Below are 22,376 nucleotides of genomic sequence, written 5' to 3'. Positions count from 1 at the left end.
GCCTCGTCTCGCGATGGCGTCACGCACCGGTTCGTGACGTCACCGCCCGCGCGCCGCCGCCGCTCTCGCACCCAATCAGCGGCTTTTCCCGAGAGCCCCTCGGGTCAGGCCCCTTTGCTCCCATTGGGCGGGCCTAAAGCAGGGCCGGGACTCTGACGTCTGATTGGCCAACGTCGAGGAGGCGCGGCGCTGCGCGATGGCGTCACGGTGCCACAGAGTGGCGACGGATCAGAGCGGCGCGCGCGGGGCACGACGGGACGGGTGGGAGGGACGGGAGGAGTGCGGTGACGGGAACCGGAACCGGGATCAGGATTGCGATCGGGACCGGCATCACGATCAGGAGATCGGGGGACCGGGATTGGCACAGCGACCGGAGAGGGGCAGCGCAGCCCGGCCGGCTCAGCCGGGGGCCGGTGGGAGCGGCCGGCAGCGGCTCGGGAATGGGCCGGGCCGGGCCCCGGCGGCCCCCGGCACCCCCCCGCCGCTGCCGGGGCTGAGGTGCCGCCGGCCCGGCCCAGCCATGGCCGCGTGCGGCTGTAACGCGCTGCTGGCCGCGGCCAGGGCCAGGTGAGCCCGCGCTGCCCCGGGCTCCGTTCGGGGGTGGCCATGAACCCTGGGGGAGTTTGCAGCCGGCTCGGTTATCGCATTCCCTGGTGAAAGGGCTTCGAGAGACGCTGCGGAGGGTCCCCCTGACAGATGAGTTCCTAGCACAGGACAAGTTCTCAGTGTTTCAGCCGTTGCTGAAGGATCAGGATCTCGGCCACAAAATCAGTATTACAGATGATTTTGTGCTGAGAAGATCCGTTGGGGTGTGATGCCTCGGCACTTTGTTCTCACTGCGCTGTTCTGACTCAAACAACTCTCCAGTTTCAGGGGCTCCCACCTCCTGGCGCACTCCAGCCCTCTGTACCCTCCAGCCGTTGCTCTTGTCCAGCTGGTGGATTCCCAGTTAACCTGGACTTCCAGAGACTCCAAAAGCCAGCCCTGGGCACGCCACACCTGCCTGGGCGCTGCCCTGCCTCGTCCACGTGCCCACAGCCTGCACACCTCCACCAGCTCATGGCAGCAGCTCCCAGATGAACACCTGCCCCACCAAAACCCCAGGAACCAGGCAGCTAAACCTTCTAAAATTCTGACAAAGCAGATCGTAGGGGCTCCTGGAGGAAAAAAGTCCTTGCGACAGAAAGTTGTGGATGAGCTGAAGCATTACTACAATGGATTCCACCTGCTCTGGACTGACACCAAGGTGGCTGCCAGGATGGTGTGGAGGCTGCTCCACGGGCAGGTGCTCACCAGGAGGGAGAGGCGAAGGGTAAGTGCCACAACACCTGGATAAAGGATGCAGTAGGAGGCTTAACCCCTTCTTTGGACACATTTTGTGTGCCTGCTGAGTGATAATCTCTGGGTAATATGTGCTGTGCTCTTCTCTGTACAGCTGCTGAGAACTTGTGCAGATCTCTTCCGGCTGGTTCCCTTCCTGGTGTTTGTCATTGTCCCCTTCATGGAGTTTCTGCTACCTGTGTTCCTGAAGATCTTCCCTCAAATGCTGCCCTCAACATTTGAGACGGAGTCAAAAAAGGTTTGTGTCCTCTCTGAGGCTGTGGAGTGTTCACAGCTCCTCAGAACATCTGTCGAGCTGTGCAGGGCTGCTGTTCCTTGCCTGCTACTGCAAGTGAGGATCAGCCTCACCCAGTGCTTGAGACATTCCCAGATTATTCCTGAGCTGAATGGGGCAGTTGGAAGGCTGTGCTGTAGACAAGGATCAGAAGGAATGTTCCATTTCCTATGTTATATTTTCTAATTTATAATTCTATATTTCCCAAATGAAGGAAGAAAAGCTGAAGAAGAAATTAAATGCAAGGCTGGAGTTGGCCAAGTTCCTGCGGGAGACCATTGCAGAGATGGCCAAGAGGAACAAAGCAGACACAGGACAAGGGAAGCAATTCTTTTACCTGCACGAGGTAGGACAGGCCATGCTGGGGGTGGTAGCCATGGCACAGACACACCTTTAGTGCTGCTGCTTTGGGCAGAGAACACAGGGTTTGTACCAGGGTTGTGGACAGAGCTGCCCTGCCAGGTGCTATTCCCTGCTGTCAGAGCCCTGCTCACAGGAATTCCCATCCTGGGAAGATGCACCTTTCACCCCGTGAAATTTCCAGTGGCCACTCAATATAACAGTTTCACTTTGCCTTTTAAGTGTATCATCCTGTCTCCATCAGGGACAGGAATGTCAGTGAGAGGAAGGGGAAGGGGGGAAGAGGTTGCCATGCTGCTCAGATTTGATTTGTGCCTCGGTTCAGACCCGCCACCGTGGCCACCAGCCCAGCACGCAGGAGGTGGTGCGCTTCTCCAAGCTCTTCGAGGACGAGCTGACCCTGGAGCACCTGGAGAGGCCCCAGCTGGTGGCTCTGTGCAAGCTGCTGGAGCTGCAGCCCCTGGGCACCAACAACCTGCTGCGCTTCCAGCTGCTGATGCGGCTGCGCAGCATCAAGGCCGACGACGAGGTGGGTGCAGCACAGGGCAGCTGGGCTCCCTGCCCACTCACCCCCACAGCAGGGGAGTCAGATCCTCCCCCTGAGACATTCCAGAAGGAAACACAATCAGAGTTCATCTCCCTGCTCCCCTGCAGCCTTTGGGGAACTGTGGCACTGCAGATATTGGCACTGGAACATTTCGTTTGGGATGTTTTTTGATGTGCAGTGGGGTTATTTGGAAAATGGAACCAGACTTATAGGGAGGGACAGCAGGTTATGGCCATAAGTTGCAGCAAGGAGAATTTCAACTTGATAAGGAAAAAAAATTATAATCAGTAAGTGGGTAAACAGTGGAACAGGTTGTCTGGAAGCTGTCAGGTCCCTATCCCTAAAGAGGCTCAAGGCACAAATGGAACATGCTGAGCAGTTTTGAACAGGAGGTTGGACTGGAGGCCTCCAGGAGTCTGTTCAGGTACAGCAGGGTCTGGGCTTAGTCTGAGCCTGGATAGGAATGTTGCTGTTCATTTGTTCATTCCAGATGATTGTCAAGGAAGGGGTCGGTGGCCTGAGCGTGTTGGAGCTGCAGAGTGCCTGCAGGGCCAGAGGGATGCGCTCAGTGGGGCTCTCTGAGGAGCAGCTGAAGGAGCAGCTTGGGCAGGTGAGTGTGCCCTGGCCTGGGCTGGTGTGGCCAAGTTCCTTAGAGGACAGAGTCCAGGCAGTGGTCAGGTGCAGCAGGCACAGCTTCCTGAGAATTCATGCATGAGTTTCAAGCTGGATCCCCACCTGCAGAGCTGAGCTCTAAGGCATGAAGGGTCCAGATTGTGTACTAGGCTAAAGAGAAAAACAAATAGAACCAGGGCCAGGTAGAAGCAAGGGGGATATTCTTAACTCTTCAGACACATTTCTTCTCATTATCATTCTCATGATAACTTAAAACTGTAAGATTGCTTTAAGGAGAGAGTGTTGTATTAATAAATATCCACATTGAGCCAATATGAAGCAACTTTTCCGTCTGTTTTCTTCCAACAGTGGCTGGATCTGCATTTAAAGGAGAACGTTCCTTCTTCTCTCCTCCTGCTTTCCCGTGCCTTGTACTTAATAGACTTAAGGCCACAATCTGTTTCCACTCCACAGAATAAGGCAAGTTGTTTGAATAAGACTTTTAGGTTAATAGCTCAACTATTATACATTTTAAAAATGAAGGACTGTGACAGGAATCTTGTTTTTTCATCCTACAAGTGGACTGAAGTTATGCCTCTGTGTTCTTCTGCAGACAGGTGAAGCTGCAGGAATGATGACATCTGTGCTTGATCCTGCCCCTGTGTACAGGGAAGAAAGGTTAGAAATAGCAGTCTGCAAGCAGGAAAATGTGCTGAAATCGTTGGGTGTGACCAAACCTTTCCAAAGCTGGACAAAACCAATGTTTGACACCATGGCACACAGCAGGAGCAGTGTCTGTTCTTGCACTGTGTAGATATTTCCCCCCAAGAGCCTCACAGTTGCATGTTCTGATTTAAGAGAGGGGAAGGGACCAGGGATCTGCTGTGGCACTAGTGGTCCTGTGGCTGAGAGCAGCTGGTTACTCAGTACCATGGCACTGGCTCCCAGCCAGGGAGGACTGGACCTGAACTGCTCCTGGTACATTCAGCTCAGAGTAGCCAGTTAAAGAGGACTTGTTTTTAGCCCTCTTACTGAATTTGGGTTCAGTTGTCCAGGACAGCATGAGCCAAAATATCTAGAGTAAGGAAGCCAGAGCATATGGTTCTCAGCATCACACTGCAGTGAATTCCTTAGATTAGTCCCAGCTGATAAAAGCAGCAGCAGGAATCAAAGAATATTGTATCAACTGCCAGAAATATTTCCACATAGTTAAATTGTGCTGGGGAAACAATGGAAATGCCAGCACAGGTTTCACAGAGTGAGCAAGGAACAGCCTTGCTCTGGAGGGAGAAGGGGCTGGGGGGTTTAGCCCCTTCTGAGAGAGTTCTGTGACTTAAAGCTGCTTTTTCCTTAAAGAATGAAGAATTTGTGTCCCAGCCAACAGAGAAATTGCCATTCTCAGAAGCATCAGTGAAGCCTCCCCCACGAGAGGTGAGCTTGTCAGAGTTCTTACACCTCCCAAAAGAGATTGTTCTTCACACAGCTCACAGCCAAACCATGGAGGTTCATAGTACAGGATGCTGTGATGTTGAGTTCTAGGAGCAGCTGGAGAAACTGGATGAGGACTGCACTGAGGGCTGTTCAATACAAATGGCACATGACAGAGAGCAGTCAAACTTATACTTTCCTTAATAATCTGCCTTGGGCCAGTGGGACAGAGCAGCCTTCCCTTGGAGTCACCAGGGTGGTAAGAGCCACTTCAGATCTGTAAAAATATTTCTGCAGTGGTTGCCTTTGTTTGGCCCATTTTCTCTCTGTGAATGTTTGATTTCAGTTTTGTGCACCTCTGGGATGCTCCTTAAGGCAAGTTTGGGAGTCCAGACAGACTGTCTCCTTTAACCTGAAGAACTTTGCTCCTCTCTAGAGCAGCTTCCCATGCTACATGGGAAGACACCTTCAGAAAAGATTTTGGATTTCAAGAAACATGTGTACTGCCTAAAATCTGCCCTTTTCTTTTGCCTCTAGACCAAAATGGAAGCATCCCAGAGCAGCAAGGCTGGTGCCAATGGAGCCTAACCTGGAGCCAGCACTGGGAGGAAGCAGCTTCCATCCCCACACCTCCTGCAAAGGGAGCAGGCATTTCCCAGGAGGCTGCTCTACACAACAAGGCAATTGCCCTCAGGGGCCTCTCTCTCTGTCCCAAGCTTGTTAGCAACTAGGCCATTGTTGTCTGAATGGCCCCAGACATCTCTTTCGTGCTGGATCCTTGCCCTGCTACTTTTAACTTATGGTGTAAATATGTTAATAATGGTGCTGCTGTCTGTGCTGTTCCTGAGCAGGTGTTTGTGCTTAGCAAAGGCAGCTTTTCATGTCAGAACAGGCTGGTCTGGGAGTCCAGCAAAGCCTATTCTGAGTGTTAAATCCTCTGCAGGAACATCCCCCCACATCCAGGGCCAGCAGCTTGTCCTGGGTGTCACAGCTCAGGCTCTTGGTCCTAATTAGGGTGTTGTAACCAGTGACCAGCCCACAAGGACCCATGTGGCCACAGTTTTACTGAGGAGGGTAAGCACAGGGAGGAGCTGTGGTAGAAGTGATCAGAAGGATTTCAGACCTTGCTGGACAGGAACAGAGCAGTGACAGGAACAGCCTCCCCCTGGAAGTGTTGCTTGCCCAGTGAGAGCTGTGCAGGTGCCACACACTGTGACAGAATCAGACTTGCACTTTCAGGATCCCTCTGGGCCACGTGAGGGAGCAGCCAGGGACCTGCACACCTTTCCCAAGCGTGGAGATTTGGTTAATCCTTACCAGGCTCAGAATACACTCCAGGTGCTCTCCATACTTCACAAAGTGACTCCTCACACACTTCAGTGATGACTCAGTTTTTGCCAGATTCTCAGAGGACACTGAAAAGCTGTTTTTAGCATTTGTTAAATTTTTTACTCTGTCTTATGTAAATGCTGAGAAATTACTTACATTATGGATTTTAAATATGTATATTTATACTTACTGTAAAGTTAGATTTGGTGCTAAGTAGGAATGAAATGTCTCTTCCAGAGGTCAGACAGCTTTTAGAACAACCCGACTTAAAGCCAGTTCTCCAAGGTCAGGTGTGAGCAGCACTTTAAACCTGAGGCCTCAGGCTCCTACAGCATTGCAGAGCTGTCAGGAGTTTTGTGTCTTTAGCTCTGTACCTGAACCTCTCCTTGTTCACCCAGCCCACCTGCAGTTCTGGACCTTGTCTAATAAACGGGAGCAAATGTTATTTCAATAAAATAACACCTTTGCTGTGGAGTCACTGCTGCCTCTTAGCGCCATAATGAGGGAAAGCATCTCCTTCTCCTGGTGTTCCTGTGACCGCTGCACTCCCAAACCCGGCTGAATTTCTCCTTTGGAGCCCGGGGAGGTTTGGGGTGATCAGGTAATGGTTCCTTCCTTTGCCAGCCGGCCTCCAGCAGCCGGGAGAGCTTCCTGCTCCATCCCAGCCCCGAGCTGTGCGGGCTCCCAGCGCTCCCTCGGCTCCGGGCGGAGGGGCTGGCGGGTTCCTGGGCGGGATGAAAGCAGAGCCGGCCAGCGGCGAGGGAGAGGAGGGGCTGGGGCTGTCCTGGGCGGGATGAAGGCAGAGACGGCCAGCGCCGGCTGCCGGGGAGCAGTGCATTCCTCTGTGAGAGCTTTCACAGACGGAGAGAGAAGAGGGGCTGGCGGGGAGCCCGGGCATCACCTGGGCACTGCCCTGCCTTGGGCGGGCTCTGGTGCCTCCCGCGTCCCTCCAGCCACACCCGGACCACGTAACACTAGTGTGTGCGAGGGCTTGTGTGTCCCACTGCCTCTCGTGGGTGTCCCATTGTACCCTGTGTGTGTCCGACTGCCTTCTGTGTTTCCAATTTAGAAAGATCTGGAAGCTGGGACTCGCTGTTCCTTGACCAGTGACCACAGCCCCACGCCGTGTCCAGCCTGAAGGAGGAGCCAGGCCTGGAGCAGGCACAGGGGGACGTCCCGGGCCCCTCACACACTTTGAACAAACCCATTTTGAGCTCAGAAATGCCCTCTTGCCCCAGTCTCAGGGGTCGCTGCTGCTGCAGGGCTCTGGGGGACATGCCCAGCTCTCACCTCTGCCTGGCATGTGGGGACCCCAGCACCCTTCCCAGGACCCCCAAACCCTGCAGGCACACCGAGGGGAGAGGCAGCAATTCTGCTTCATGACCTTCCGAGCGAGGGGAGGAAACGACCCCCGTGGAGCCCCATAAATCACAGATTCTGTTCTGCAGCATCGGGCAAATGAAACGCTGCAGAGATCCAAGGCCGTGTGTGCTTTGGCGTGGGGAGAGCTTTTCCAGCCACGCCGGTGCCAAACACCTTCCAGCCTCCCCTCAGCCTGCAGAAGCAGCTCCTCTGCTGTTTATCCCTCCCCTGGGCACCCTCACGCTGCCCCAGCTCCAGCCCGGAGCCGGGTGCTGTGGTGCCCCTGTCTGTCCCACCCTGCCCCGTGCCCGGGACTCTGGTTTCTGCTGGGTGCTGCTCCCCTGCCAGCACCAGCCCCGGGCCTTGCGTCAGCCTCCTCCCCAGAAAGCTGCTGGGGAAAGATGCCCCGGTCAGCACTTTTGGAGGAGATTAGCATTCAGGGAGAAAAGCAGTGATTTAGTGCGGCCCAAGCACAACAAAGGCTGGGATTTACAGCTCCCGGATCCCAGCGCCACATTCCTGCAGCCCTTCTGCCTCTGCTAGAAACGTGTAACAAAGGAGAAGGAGCTTTATCCCAGCCTAAAGCCATGTGGGACAAGGGTTCCGTGTCAAACCTTGCATGGAGAGGGTTGGGGTGAAGGTGGCAATGTCCCCAAGGTGTCCCCATCCCAGTGTCCGTCAAGGTGTCCATCCTGCCTCTCCTCATGGTGCAGGTCAGGGCCCAGGACAGCCAGGGTTTGGGGCAGCTCCAGCTGCAGCTGCACACACCTGGCTCCGGCTCTGCTCTGCTGAGGGTGGAGCTGGACCCTGGGGTCCTGCTGACCCCACAGCTGGTGGGACACAGGGGATGGAGGTGGCTGAGGGGGACAGGGGCAGCCACGACCCCCAGACTGGGGGGGATTGCTCCCCACACATCCTCTGAGCCATGATCCAAACCACGGGAGCCTGTGCCAAGGTGGGAAGGCACAGGAGGTTCCTGCCATGCCTGGCAGGGGGACAAAGCCCAGCTCAGTGCTGGCACAGCAGCCACCTCCTGGGCTGGGGCCAAGAGATTGTCCTGGCCCTGCACAGTCTGACGGCTTTAAAAGGAAGAACGAGGAAGGCAAGGAGAGGAGAAGACAAAGGATGCAGTGAGAGCCAAATGTGGCACAGCCACTGATGCCAACACACCCCACCCCTCTGGGGCTCTGAGGGCAGCACCTTCAGATCTTCCACTGCTCTGGAGACCCAAGGGACCCGACCCCATCTCCCTCCTGAGCTGAGACCTTGGTACTGGGCAGGGTCTTTGGTCCTGCAGGTCCCACAGCGCTGGGTGGGGCCTGTGGGGTGCTGAGGTCAGTTTTGGGGTATCCCATCTCTGCCACATGGAGAGGATGCCTTACCAGGAGGAGTAGAGAGGGGCTGGACGTCCCTGCAGGGCTCCAGTACCTAGGCAGCCCTGTCCCGTCAGTCCCCGTGCTTTGTGCTGGGTGCCAGCCAGGGCAGCACCCCGGGGACCCCCCATGTCCCCGGGGGATGCAGGGGGCACCCAGCTGCACGTGCCCCTTCCCCAGTCCGGCAGAGAGCCCCAGCAGCTCTGCTGCAGCTGCTCTGCTTATTATCATATTTAACTGCCCTCCTGGTAACCCCAGGAAATGAGCAGGAGATGGTGAGAGCTGCAGTTTGGGATGATGTAAACACCAACTCCAGCTCTCCCTGCACCTCGCCAAGCCAAACCCAGAGAGAGTAGTGATTTATGGAGGCCCCCAGCCCTGCTCCCCCCGCCCGGGCTGCGAGCTTAATCCAGGGCCACAGATTCAACATAAATCACTTGATTAAAAGCTCTACTTAATTTAAAGGGGGTGGGGGTGGGCAGAGTGCAGCTGATCGATTTAATTTACACCGGGAAATAGCAACAAGCAGATACATTTAAAAAGGCCGGGGAGGCCGGCGGCACCGCAGCTGCCTCAGTTTAACCATTTCAGAACTCTGAGGGGGCGGGCAGCCCCTCTCACCCCTCCCTCCACCGGGGCAGCCACCTCCCACACCACTGCCCACGCCCCGTGCGGTGCAGGCTGCTGAAACATTTTTACAGAGACTGCTGGAGCCGTGAAAAACAGAATTCCCACAAAACCAGCTGCCATCGTGGCTGCTCCCCGAGCATCATCTTCCCAAGCTGCTGCTTGAGCCCCCAGAGCCCGAGCAGCCCCCTCCCCATCGCCCCCCCAGCGATGGGCCCTGGGTGGCAGAGTCGTGGTTAAAGTCTTTAATAATTACAAGAATTCCAGATTCATTACAGAAGAGTTTACAACAAATAATATTTCTCCATACAAAGGCAAAATAAACTTTTCAAGTAACAGCGGCCTGGCTCCAGCACGTGGCAGGGAGGGAGGGAGGGGATCCAGGTGAGAGCAGGTGCGGGCTGGGTGGGGCAGAGCTCCGGCAGCGGGACAGCCCGGGAGCACGGACGGGCACGGCGGGGGGCTGCCCCCCGGTAAGGCACGGGCACGGGCACGGGCACTGGCACTGCCCGGGGAGCGGGGCTGGCACCGAGCCAGGCTGAGGGCATCGAGCTGGGCTGGAGGTACCGAGCCGAGCTGGAGGCACCGAGCTTGGCTGTGGGCACTGGGGCTGGCACCGAGCTGGCACCGAGCCAAGCTGGAAACACCGGGGCTGCACCGGAGGCACCAAGCCGGGCTGGAAACACTGAGCCAGGCTGGGGACACCGAGCCCAGCGTGACCCACCATCCTACAGGATGCCCTGACCCCACACACGGCACCGAGCGGCCCCAGCCCTGCCGGAGCCGGGAGGAGCAGGGGGGGCGCCGGGGCGAGGCCAGGCACGTCATGACAGCGGATTCCCAAAAGGCATCGACGCATTATTATTATTGTTTAATACAACCCCATATAAAACTGAAGCAGCAGCAGCAATTCTTATCGAGGGACCTAAACTGAAATAGGTTTAGAACATAATTTAAAAAAATAAAACCAGCAAAAATAGCAAAATATATGACTTTTTTTTTTTTTATAGCAACTGATATCTACCAGCCACTAGTACCTTCCTACCAAACTGGTATATCTCTGGTAACAACCCTTTTTAAAAAGACATGTAAATATATATTCATATTTATACATATTTTTCGTTATGTACACGGGACTCTGGGTTTAGCACAGGTGGGTTCAGTCACCTCTGAGCAGTGCAGGGCTCCTGCCCTGGATGTGCCTGGTGTGGCTCAGCAAAGCCCACGGCTGCTGGCCCTGGGGGACTGCAGGGCCAGCCTGGGGCATCCTGGGCAGAGAGGGAGCCCCACACCACGAGGGTCCTGGCACACCAAGGAGGGTCCTGGCACACCGGTGAGGCTCCCAGCACACCAAGGCTCCCCCGGTGCAGCTCCTGCCTCTCAGGTTCTCTACCTGGCAGACCAGCCTGGCTCCCTGTGCCATCCCAGGATGTGCCATCCCCAGATGCCAGGCTGGCTCTTTGGCCATGCACTGCCCACGGGAGAGGATTTCAGCTCAGCCAAGTGGGAATACTCAAGCACAGAATTCATGGAGAGGAGGTTTAAAAACGGAAGGAGGAAATGCCATAAAAACACGGGAGCTGAACCCTTTGGGCTGTGCAGAGCTGGCAGGAGAAGCTGGCAGGAGGTGCTTTGGGTGGTTTTGGTTAGGTGAGATGCTACAGATGTCTCTGAGCCCTTCCTGCCACAGCTCAGCACAGCCAGGCTGGCAGGCAGTGTCCACGGGCACGGTGTGGCACAGTACGGCACGGCACCCTGGCAGTGCCACCCTGGCAGTGCCACCCTCAGTGCCGCTTCAGTCCTCCACTGCTGTGCTGAGCGGGGAGCTTGGGAAGGCACGGCTCGTCCGGGAGCGGGTCGTGGGAGAACACAGAGTCCTCTCCTGACGAGCAGGTGGAGCTGCGCGTGTCAGGGAAGCCGGGGGAATACTGATCCAGAGGCATGGACAGGTCCAGGTACTCCTAAGGGGGACAGACCCCGGGCTGGGCTCAGCAGGGCACTGGGCAGCCCCCAGGGAGCACCTCAGAGCCACCAGGGCCACCTCTCCTACCTGGTTGGAGGTCATGGCCACGATCCTGTCCAGGTCTTCCACCAGCTGCTTGAAGGTGGGTCTCTGGGAAGGGACGGCGTGCCAGCAATCCCGCATCATCATGTACCTGCCAGGGCAGGGCAGGGCAGGGGGGGGCTCAGCCCGGGGCAGGACCTGGGCACCCCACCCACAGCAGCAGAGAAGCACCAGGAACGTGTCCCTGTGCCCAGGCTGGCAGTGAAAGGAATTATCCTGCAGGGATTGAGGGTAATCCCCTGGGGAAGGAAGGGAAACCCTCCTGCCTGCCCTCATGAGCAGGGGCTGTTTGGGGAGGAGGATGGACACAGTCTGGGCTGGTCCCTGTACTGGGGATTCCCTTCTGTCCGGGGAGATGCTGATTATGCAAATCTGGTGGTTCTGCAGGGCTGGGAACTGCTGGGACTGTAACTCCAAACACCTGCCTATCACCCTCCACTCCACGCCCCCCCGCCCGTGTTCTGGGCCCAGCAATGGCACTCAGAGACTTCAAACCCCTCTTCCCCATCCTAGCACTGCACTCACAGCTCATTGGTGCAGTTGCTGGGCTTGTCCATCCTGTGACCTTCCTTCAGCAGCTTGAAGAGCTCCTCAACGGGCACACCAGGGTAGGGTGACCCACCCAGCGTGAAAATCTCCCACAGCAGCACCCCAAAGGACCACCTGGGAACACAGGGCAGATGCTGGGGCACCAGCTCCGGGCTGCTGACACCCCACTGGGCCCCAGTTTGGGTGCAGTGACTGGTTTGCTGGGAGGAACAACCACCCACAGCTTCGATTCACTTTGCAGGATTAATGAGTCCCAGCACCCAACACAATTTGGATTAAAAATATTTGGTTGGCTGACACCAATTGCAATTTCAGTAATTCAGGATGAATCCCATGCATTCATGTCCCCAGCAGGCCCTACTCACACGTCACTCTGGTGGGTGTAGATTCGGTCAAAGAGAGCCTCAGGAGCCATCCACTTCACTGGCAGGCGACCCTGGGACACAGAACCCCACAGTGGCTCCAGGGCTGTGAGGGAGCCTGGGGCAGGGTGAGCCCAGCATAGGCTGTGGCACTCCCAGCCCACAAAACCCCCAGACACCACTCACATTTGTGGTTTCTTGTAGTAATCGATGTGGTGGATGTCCCGGGCCAGCCCGAAGTCGGCGATCTTCATCACGTTGTCCTCTGTCACCAGCACGTTCCTGGCTGCCAGGTCCCTGTGGATGCACTGCCCGGGCAAGGGCTGTCAGCTGCACCCCAAGCCATGGCTCCCCACCACGGGGGGAAGGCTGCACGCCCCAGGCCCAGCTCCCCCTCCCACCTAGCCTCCTGCAGCTCCTCACCTTCTTGGAGGCCAGGTACTCCATGCCCCGTGCCACCTGGTAGGCGCAGGAGACCAGGTCCTTGAAGGAGAGCTGCTCCTCGGGGGCGCGGGCGGGGTTGTAGCAGTACTCCATGCCCGGGGGGCGCCGTGCCTGCAGGTACTCCCGCAGGTTGCCCTTGCTGGCATATTCCACGATCACATACAGGGGTCCTGGGGGAGTGCTGTGATGAGAGGCTGCACACAGCCAGGCCAGCCCCTCCCAGCAGCTGCAGGGGTGGCACAGGGGACACCCTCCCCACTGATGCACCCTCACCATCCTGCGTGCAGGCTCCCAGCAGGTTGATGATGTTCTTGTGCTTGCCAATCATCTTCATCATCTCCATCTCAGAGATGAGGTCAGACAAGTCCTTCTCTGTGGCGTCGGCTGGAGTGAAGGCAGCAGTTAGGGGGTGCCAGGTTGGGTTGCAGACCCCAGCCAGGGCTGTGGCATCACGTCTGCACCATCCTTCCTGCTGCCACTTACACTTGAGCATCTTCACCGCCACCTTGGTCACTCGGTTGGGCTTGTCCTTGTCGAGGCCGATGGCTTCTGCCAGCACCACCTGCCCGAAGCACCCTTCTCCCAGAGGCTTGCCCAGGATCAGCCTGGTGGGAGAACACCCCGATGCAGGTTGGTCCCAGCAGCAGCAGCAGTAGCACCATCCCCACCCAGCTCCCAGCAGGGCTGGAGCTCACCTGTCCCAGGGCAGCTCCCACCCTCCCCCAGCTCCCAACAGGATCAGAGCTCACCTGTCCCAGGGCAGCTCCCACCCTCCCCCAGTTCCCAACAGGATCAGAGCTCACCTGTCCCGGGGCAGCTCCCAGCGTGGGTCCTCAGGTAGCTCGTACTCAGAGACCCCGGCCAGCATGGGGGTGCCGCTGGAGGAGAGGCGCGAGGGCCGCACCAGCATCACGCCCGAGTTCATGGAGGAGCTGGAGTCGGCCGACACCTGCAGGGGGCCGTGGGTTACCCTCCCGTGGGTTACCTTCCTGTGGGTCACCTTCCTCTGGGTTACCCTCCCGTGGGTTACCTTCCTGTGGGTCACCTTTCCCTGGGTTACCCTCCTGTGGGTCATGTTCCCCTGGGTTACCCTCCCGTGGGTTACCGTCCCCTGGGTTACCTTTCCCTGGGTCACCCTCCTGTGGGTTACCTTCCTGCAGTGCCTGCCGCTCCCGAGTAGCAGATGGTGATGGGAGCCTTGGTGATGGGCCCTGCCTGCAGCCCCCTGCCCACCCTGCCCGTGTTCTGACCCCTCTATGGAATTTTTAATTCATCTCCATCATGCTGTAGCCCAAAATGCACAGCCTGGGAGCTCTCCCATGTCCTCAGTGTGCACCACGCTCTGCTCAAACCTTGCACTGTTGTAAATCCTCCTGGTTCTCCTCATAAGCCTCGTCAAGGGGGGTGGGGGGAGCAGTGCAGCCCCCTCCCCACCCTGCTCACTGTGCTGCCACCAGAGGCACAGCCTGGACAGTCCCCATCCCGTGCCACTGCTGGGCACAGGCTGGAGTGGGTGGCACTTGCAGCAGGGTGAGATGGTCCCCATGGTTCCATCCTCCTCCCCCACATCCCTGGGAAGGGCTGGGCTCCAGGTGAGGCAGTAGGTGCAAACAAACCCCCTCTCTACTTTCTGTTACCTGTCTGCGCAAGGGGATGCTCTTGGCCAGCTTGTGCACGGCCAGCTGGCTGTTGAAGTCTGTCTTCTTGGTGGTGCTCTTCAGCTTGTAGATGATGATGGTCACCACCATGCAGGAGATGAGGAAGGCTCCGATGCAGTAGATGATGATCTCCAGGTAGAAGGGAGATGTCATCATGGCTGGGGTGTCCTCAATAGCTGGGTCGGCGTGAACAGGGTGTTTGTTAGCACCTCCCAGGCCCCAGGGAATGGCACTGGGGAGCCCCTAGCTCCTCCCCAAGTTCACTGGGGACGTGGGTGCAGCAGGGGCTGGGGGCTGCCCACCCACCCTTGCAGGGAAGGCATTGCAAGCAGCCCCCAGCTCATCATCCCCATGGCCAAGCAATGCCTTTGCCACCTCTGCAAGTGGCCCAGTGTGGGATGGGGTCAGCTGGGACAGGCAAGAAGTGGGGGGGGACAGGGCCTGAGTCACCCCACAGGGATGTGGCACCATGGACACCTCTGGGGACAGGTCTCTGTCCCAGCTGCTCTGCTCTGCCCACACTTGGGAGCTGCAGTCCCTCAGGATCTGGAGTTATGTGTGATGGAATTTGGGGTCCAGGCTGTGGGAGTCCAGGCCTTACTGGTAATGACTGGGGAGAGCTCGGAACAGAGCAGCCAGTGGCACTCCAGTGGCAAAGACCTGGCTGGGGGGGAGCAGGGACCCACAGACCCTCTGTGGGGGCAGAGGTGGTGCTGGAGCCATGCAGAGCTCAGGTCTGTGGTGAATCCAGCAGGGTGGGGCTGTGACTGCACCTTCTGCACCCCCAGCCTGACACCCCCAAAGAGCAGAGCCTCAGAGAGAGGCGTGAGAGGGAGCTGAAGAGTCCCGAGGCACCTCTGAGCACACCCGGCTGACAAAGCAGGGGCTGATAACTGGGAAAGTTTTGGCTGGAAAGCAGCGAGCACATAGCACCCCAAAAGCTTTCCCAGAGCTGTTATCAGGCTTTGGCCCACACATTGATACTGAGGAGCAGCATCAATGGGGACAGGGCAGCCATCCCCACAGGGCAAGCACACACAGCCCTGGACAGTCCTGCACTGCAGGGCAAGGCCAGGCCCTGGCAGGCAGCAGGGTAGTGCTGCCAGCACCCCAAACTCCCCTGGTGCCCCCTGAGCAGCAGTGCTGGCCTGGCCTGGCCTGGCCTGGGGGTGCAGGACTGTCCTTCACATTGCAGTGGAGCAGCCCCTGGTTAAATTCCCCAGGTATGCATTGCCTGGGCCAGGGAGAGAGCAGGGACAGACCCCAATTGGGGTGGAGGGGGCACAGAGCTGGGGGCACTGCCCCATGGTGCTCCAGCTGCAGGGCAGCCCCACAGCACCCAGAATGACCCACTCCAAGAGGGTGGGGAATGCTCTCTCCCGGACCACAATGCATACAGTGGAAAGGAGGGAGGAAAGGAAGAGGATTATATACCTTCAAGAACTGTCAACCATGCAGAGTGATGGGAGATCCCAATAGAATTACCCGCCAAACATGTATACTCCCCAGCATCCTCAAATGAGACATTCCTTAAGTGAAGCACTTCCATTTCTTTGTCTGTCGTGTTAACGCCAGCCGTCTGGAAGGAAAAATGGAAGCAAAAAACGGAGAAGCAAACGACATGAGATCTTCTGGGAGGAGGCCAGAGAGGAGGGAGAGCCCAGTCTCATTTGCCAGACCCCCGGGGAGCAGACAGAGACCACTGCAGACCTGCTAGAGACCCTTGGGATGACCACTCATCCCACAGACCGAGGGAGATGCTGGTTAAAAACCCTTCACCACATGGAGCCTCCTGCCCATCCAAACATGCTGGTGATGGGCTGCATGGAGAAATCAGCCCAGGCAGGGCTGGCTGGCTCGTGACACAGAGAGGCGGCACAGGCACAGGGCTGGGAGCAGCTGACACAGGGAGCGGGGCACAGGGACAGGGCTGGGAGCTCGGAGATGGAAGAGTGGAGATGAGAGAATGGGGATGGCAGCACAGACACTGCACAGAGACGAGAGGGTGGGGACAGGATGGAGATGGGAGGGCAGCACAACAGGGGATGCAGCACTGTGCCAGTCTAAGTGCACCCTCAGAGATCCAGGTTCAGGTACCTAGGCAGCTTTGGTGTCTGCATGACTGGGAGAGAAGCACACAGGACAGACACTGGGACACACACACACAGAGCACAGCTGGCCCCGCCAGGTATTTTTCCATGGTTGTTGCACCAGAAATAGCAGAACCAAGAGAGCCCAGAGTTTTGTTTTCCACCGCCAGGCATTCTTCCTTTACCTGTGGCCAGAGGCCTGGTGACTGTGAGCCACGCAGACTGGCTGGCCTCGCCAATATAATTGGAAACCTTACAAACATACTCCCCGCTCTCGGCCTCTGTCACATTGTACAGGGTCAGCACCTCCGCATCAGAGCTATTAATCCCCGAGTGCTGGAACAGACCAACGACATGGAGTCACAGGATGGATGTGCCCAGGATCCCGAGGGCTGGCACTGCTCTGCCAGCGCAGGGCTGCTCCCCTCATGGGGATGGGGCTGCACACAGTCACAGGAGGACAGAGCAGGCAGGAATGGGGTGTAACCCCGCTCCCCCTGCTTCCCAGTGGTCAGAACAGCTGGGGATGGCTGCATGGCATCACACAACAGGCTGGGATCTTTAAATGCCACCCAGGCTGACACAGCTGAGTAGCACTGCTGGGGTGCAGAGGAAGCTGCTCCCAGTGGTAGGATCCAGGGCTCAGCTCCCAGCTCCAGAGCTGTGCTGGTTGCCCAGGACTGCCCACCCAGCCCTGGGGTGAGTGTCCTTAGGGCTCTGCAGGGCCTGCAGAGCCAGCACACAGCTGCACACACAGCCCTCCCTGCTCCTGCTCCTGCTCCCTGCCCAGCAGGCTGCTGGTCCCAGCCCCAGGTGACTCCTCTGGCCTATCCACGTGGCTGCCCTCTCCTGCCCAGGCACAGGGAAGCTGGGTCCAGCCTGTGGTTTACCTTCAGGATCTGCACGTAGGGCAGGTTGTCGGGGCCGATCTTGCTGCCATTCACCTCGATGTGCTTCAGCCACTGGATGTGGGGCTGAGGGTCGCTGTAGACCTTGCACACAAACTCCACGTTGCTGCCCAGGGCCACTGTCTTGTTGGCAGGCAGCCCTGCCTGCAGGATGGGCCGGTGCGGGGAGCGCTCTGCGGGCCAGGACACGGGCACCTCACACGGGGTTTGGGGTGCAGTGGGGGCCAGGACATGGGACACCTCACACGGGGTTTGGGGTGCAGTGGAGGCCAGGACATGGGACACCTCACACGGGGTTTGGGGTGCAGTGGAGGCCAGGACATGGGACACCTCACACGGGGTTTGGGGTGCAGTGGGGGTCACCTTGCACTCTGCAGCCCTCCATACCCAGGACATGGGGCACCTCACACGGGGTTTGGGGTGCAATGGGGGCCATCCTTGGGTGCACCTTGCAGCCCCCCACGCCCAGGACACGGGGCACCTCACACGGGGTTTGGGGTGCCCTAGGGGTCATCCTCAGGGGCACCCTGCAGCTCTCCATGCCCAGGGCCCCTGGCTGAGGTGGGCACCAATGCAGCCAACACAGCATTAGTGTCCCCGTCCCCAGGAGCCTGCCTGCAATGGGCTGAGAGCACTCAGGATGGGGGACAGGTGAAATCCCGGTGAGAGGACAGGGACATGGCACCTATTGGGCAGGGTCAGAGGTCAAACAAACCTATGGAGGGCCCTGGCCCTTAACAAAGTGGCTGCCACTGTGGTGAGTCAGCATTAACAAACCCCTTTGTTCACCTCTCTGATTGTTCCCTTCAGTTTGCTCAGTGTAATCAAATTAAATCACATTTTTAATGGTTCATTTACTGGCATTTAGAGCAGCTCCACATGTGGAACTGTTCAGACCAGCCTTCCCAGCTGGGAATTATGGCTAATAAGGCGATTAGAAAAAGTTTCTGTCTGGTCTATGAAATTATTTTCACCACAATTAAAAATCCCCAGAACAGGGTGGGGTGAACGTTCTGCCTGGCTGGCTCTGCTGCAAATGTGCACACTGGGGTGGGAGGCCACGGGGATGGGAGGTGGCCATGGGGATGGGAGGTGGCCGCGGGGATGGGAGGTGGCCGCGGGGACAGTGGCTGAGCCCCTTCCCTGGGAGCACACGCCCCCATCTCACAGGGTGCAGCTGCCTGGGAAGGCTGAGGGGGACGGGACAGGGCAAAGCCCCCAGCCCTGCGGTGCTCACCCACGACATCCAGCTGGTAGGTGTGGTTGATGCTGCCGTACTTGTTCTCCACGATGCAGGTGTAGTTGCCCTTATCAGATGGCACCACCGAGTCCATGATGATGCTCCAGGTTGCCTGGCGGACCTGGGGAGCACAGAGACACTTAGTGCAGCACACACAGGTCCTGCTCATGTCAGGCCTGGCTCAACCCCTGGTACATAAATCTCCCTTTGAGGTCACCTTGCCCCTGCCCTTCAGAGGGGCTGTAATTGCTCCCAGCTGTCCCAGGAGGGACATGAAGCCAATTGTGCAGCAGATGTTGTCAGCCTTGCCTGGTGTGTGGGGACAACCCTGTCTGGGTGGGGAGGGAACACACAGCATTGTTCCTCCTGCAAGAGCTGCTTCCCTGGCTGGCCCTGGGCTTCAGAGCCCCACTGCTCCCCATGGCCAGTGCTGGTCAGTGGGCAGGAGCCCTGTGCTGGTCAGTGGAGCCTCGTGCTGGTCAGTGGGCAGGAGCCCTGTGCTGGTCATTGGAGCCCTGTGCTGATCAGTGGAGCCCCGTGCTGGTCAGTGGGCAGGCGCAGCCTGAGTGTCCTGCACACAGGGCATCTGTGGGTGCTGCTGACCCAAAGCATCTCCTCTGGGACAGTCTCAGTGGCTCTGCAGCGAAGGTCACTGTCCAGTTCCTCTGGCCACAGGGCACCAGGAGGCTCTCCAAAAGCCAGCCCTGCCCAGACCCCTGCCTTTGCCCAGGCCCTGAGGATGCCCAGACCCCTCTCCTTGCCCAGACCCCTGTCCCTGCCCGGGCCCCTGTCCTTGGCACGGGATTAGGCGGAGGTGGCCGAGCCAGGCTGCCTCCTCCTGGCCCCTCACAAGCCCCCTCCCCCCGGGCTGAGCTGGTACAAACATGACCCAGAAGCAGGTCACTGCTGTAGGGCAGCTCCACGTCACAGGGGCCCATCTGCCCTGCTGTGGTGTGTGGCTGGGGGCTTGGTGCCTCTCCAGCCACAGAGCCCCTTGGCAGTGCTCCCCCTCCCCAGGAGCCCCCAGCCCTGCAGGAGCAGAGCCAGGGGCTGCTCCCCAGGAGCCCCCAGCCCTACAGGAGCAGAACCAGGGGCTGTTCCCAGGGCCCAGCCCCATACCTTGTAGCCCCCAATGCGATGGTCAGGTTTGAACTCTTTGCCATTCTTCAGCCAGCGCAGTGTGGGGTTGGGTGTCCCGCTCGATGGACATTTGAATTTCACTGTTTTGGCAGCGGGACAGCGTGGAGCTTCTTCTCCATCTTCTCGGGATAGGTCCAGTACGGAGCGATGGCCTCTGGGGAGCAGAGGGAGGGCTCAGCACGGCCAAACCCGCAGCCTCCTGCTCCTGGAGTGACCCCAGGGATGCCCAGAGCAGCAATCAGGAGGGAGGCCAGCAGCCAAGGCTGGCTGAAGCAGGAGGGCAGCTCTGGGACACAGGGCACTGCCCACGAGTCACAGCAGCCCTCTCCTCGTGGGGTGCACGCTCAGCTCACGGGGCTGCAGCAGGGCTGGCCCCAATGCAGCTGTGCTAGCCAGGGCTAGGAGCCCTGGGCCACCTGCCCCAGCCCTGGGTGTGCCCAGCCTCCCCCTGCCTGGCCCCAGGGCAAACCCAGAACTTACGGTTTGGCTTGGTGTTATCAGCCTCCTTCTCCTCCGACGAGGAGTCATCTTCATCATCATCATCCTCTGCGGAGGGGAGAGCATCTGCAGGAGAAGGGACAGCCCTGCTGAGTGTCTGAGTGAGAGGGCAGCTTTGTGGCTGGCTGGGTGCGTGGTGGGGCTGTGCCCAGTGGGGCAGGAGGGCAGGGCGGTGCTGATGCCTGGCAGGGGCTGGGGGATCACAGGGAAATCCTCTGCACAATCCCCAGCACAGCCAGGGCTGGGGGACCCCAGGGAAATCCTCTGCAAAATCCCCAACACAGCCAGGGCTGGGGGACCCCAGGGAAATCCTCTGCACAATCCCTAGCACAGCCAGGGCTGGCAGAGCCCAGTGAAGAGATTTGCTGTCAGAGGTGACTTCAAAGCTCCTCACCCCGTGTCTGGTGCCACCAACACCCCTGGGGTGGCAGCCAAGACTCCACAAACACACACACGTCCCCAGCTCGAGCCTTCCTCCCTCTCCAGCCTCACTGCATCAACACAGCTGCCATCCAGCACAAGCCCCTCCTGGGGCAGCCCTGCAGATCAACCTGAGATGATCCCTGGCTGCTTCTCCCTGCACGGCAGCAGCCAGGAGGTCACAGCAGCACATGGGACACTGCCCTGGGCACCTGAGAACTTCAGGACAGCCCCAAACTCACCAAGTGTGGCCAGTGTGTGTGCAAGGGTGTGCTCAGGTGTGCACAGGTGTGCAGATGTGTGCACAGGTATGCTCAGGTGTGCAGATGTGTGCTCAGGTGTGATCAGATGTGCAGATGTGCACACATGTGTACAGAATAGTGCACAGGTGTGCTCAGATGTGCAGATGTGCACACAGGTGTGCAGATGTATGCACAGGTGTGCTCAGATGTGCAGATGTGTGCACAGGTGTGCAGATGTGCACACAGGTGTGCTCAGGTGTGCAGATGTGTGCACAGGTGTGCAGATGTGCACACAGGTGCGCAGAGCCAGCTGCTCCTCGTTCCACAGCCTGGCCCCTGGCCATCCCCTCCCTGCTGTCACAAACCTGAGACGTTCACGCTGAAGAAGGTGGTCTCGCTGCCCGAGGGGCTGTTGGTCATGCAGGCGTAGAGCCCCGAGTCCCCGGGCCCCACGTCCCTGAGCTCCACCTCCTCGCCCGTGATGCGGGTGCGGTTGTTCTCAGCCAGCTGCACCCCGTCCCGCACCCAGCTGATGCTCTGCACGTCGTCCCGCAGCCGGCAGCGCAGCTGGAGCAGCTCACCGGGGTGCGCTGAGTACGACTCCACTTCGATTTTTGCTTTGGGCAGAGCTGGAGGAATTAGGGGAAGAAGGAGGAAAAAAAGGAGAAAAGGAATAGAGACCAAAGTAAAACCATGCAGCTGCTGCTGCTGCTGCAGCCTGGTTAATGAGGCAACATGCACTGCTGGGATATTCCCTCTGCTGGGGATATTCCCTCTGCTGGGAATATTCCCTCTGCTGGGATATTCCCACCGCTGGATATTCCCTCTGCTGGGATATTCCCTCTGCTGGGATATTCCCTCTGCTGGGATATTTCCTCTGCTGGGATATTCCCTCTGCTGGGATATTCCCACTGCTGGGATATTTCCATTGTTGGGATATTCCCACTGCTGGGATATTTCTACTGTTGGGATATTCCCACCGCTGGGATATTCCCACTGCTGGGATATTCCCACCGCTGGGATATTCCCATTGCTGGGATATTCCCACTGCTGGGATATTCCCACCGCTGGGATATTCCCTCTCAGCACAGGAACCCAGACCCTAGGGACAGAGCCCATGGCAGCAGCAGAGCAGAGGAGAGGCAGAGCAGAGGCTGTGAGCTCCCCAAGCAGCCCCAGGTGCTTCCCTGCACAGCAGGACCCCTCGGTGCCCACAGCTCCAAAGCCCTCACCCTTCTCAGCTCTTATGGAGTGTGGCAGGGCAGGGGCTCCAAATGGGGGAGAAACCTGTGACAACTCAGTGCTGCTGCGTGGCAGGATCCAGCCTCTCCCAGGAGCATCCTAAATCCCTGCATGGCTCTGCTGCCCCACAGGGCTCTCAGGATCCCACCACCACAAGCAGGCAGCCAGCAAAGCGGGCCAGGGTCCTCATGCCACCAGGACCCCCGCCCTGGTTAGAGCACGGCGCTGCAGGGAGGAGAGGGCAGGGCTGGGGCTGCAGCAGGAC

At 58.3% G+C, this 22,376-nt stretch overlaps 2 protein-coding genes across 2 annotated transcripts; one reads left to right on the top strand and one right to left on the bottom strand.

Annotated features, from left to right (window-relative positions):
- Window positions 1-290: 290 nt before the first annotated feature.
- LOC130266557 (LETM1 domain-containing protein LETM2, mitochondrial-like) lies at window positions 291-6,365 on the top strand. Its single transcript, XM_056515813.1, has 9 exons — window positions 291-567; window positions 868-1,312; window positions 1,436-1,579; window positions 1,830-1,961; window positions 2,301-2,504; window positions 3,013-3,132; window positions 3,504-3,614; window positions 4,491-4,565; window positions 5,100-6,365. The coding sequence occupies exons 1-9, from the start codon at window positions 521-523 to the stop codon at window positions 5,148-5,150; spliced, it is 1,329 nt and encodes a 442-aa protein (XP_056371788.1). The 5' UTR covers window positions 291-520; the 3' UTR covers window positions 5,151-6,365.
- A 3,118-nt stretch (window positions 6,366-9,483) lies between these two features.
- Window positions 9,484-21,505, bottom strand: LOC130266558 (fibroblast growth factor receptor 1-like; the record flags this gene model as incomplete). The annotated part of the gene is given in 17 exon segments (XM_056515814.1): window positions 9,484-11,214; window positions 11,304-11,409; window positions 11,844-11,981; window positions 12,233-12,303; window positions 12,412-12,537; window positions 12,653-12,843; window positions 12,947-13,057; window positions 13,157-13,278; window positions 13,477-13,622; window positions 14,311-14,507; window positions 15,766-15,910; window positions 17,312-17,502; window positions 18,567-18,690; window positions 19,689-19,807; window positions 19,810-19,863; window positions 20,190-20,273; window positions 21,235-21,505. Coding segments are annotated over 17 exon segments (2,373 nt in total), but the record flags the coding sequence as incomplete, so codon positions are not given.
- Window positions 21,506-22,376: the final 871 nt, after the last annotated feature.

Source organism: Oenanthe melanoleuca, unplaced genomic scaffold, assembly GCF_029582105.1.
Source record: "Oenanthe melanoleuca isolate GR-GAL-2019-014 unplaced genomic scaffold, OMel1.0 S085, whole genome shotgun sequence".
NCBI classification, from domain to species: domain Eukaryota; kingdom Metazoa; phylum Chordata; class Aves; order Passeriformes; family Muscicapidae; genus Oenanthe; species Oenanthe melanoleuca.
This window is presented reverse-complemented; position numbering and strand designations above follow the sequence as displayed.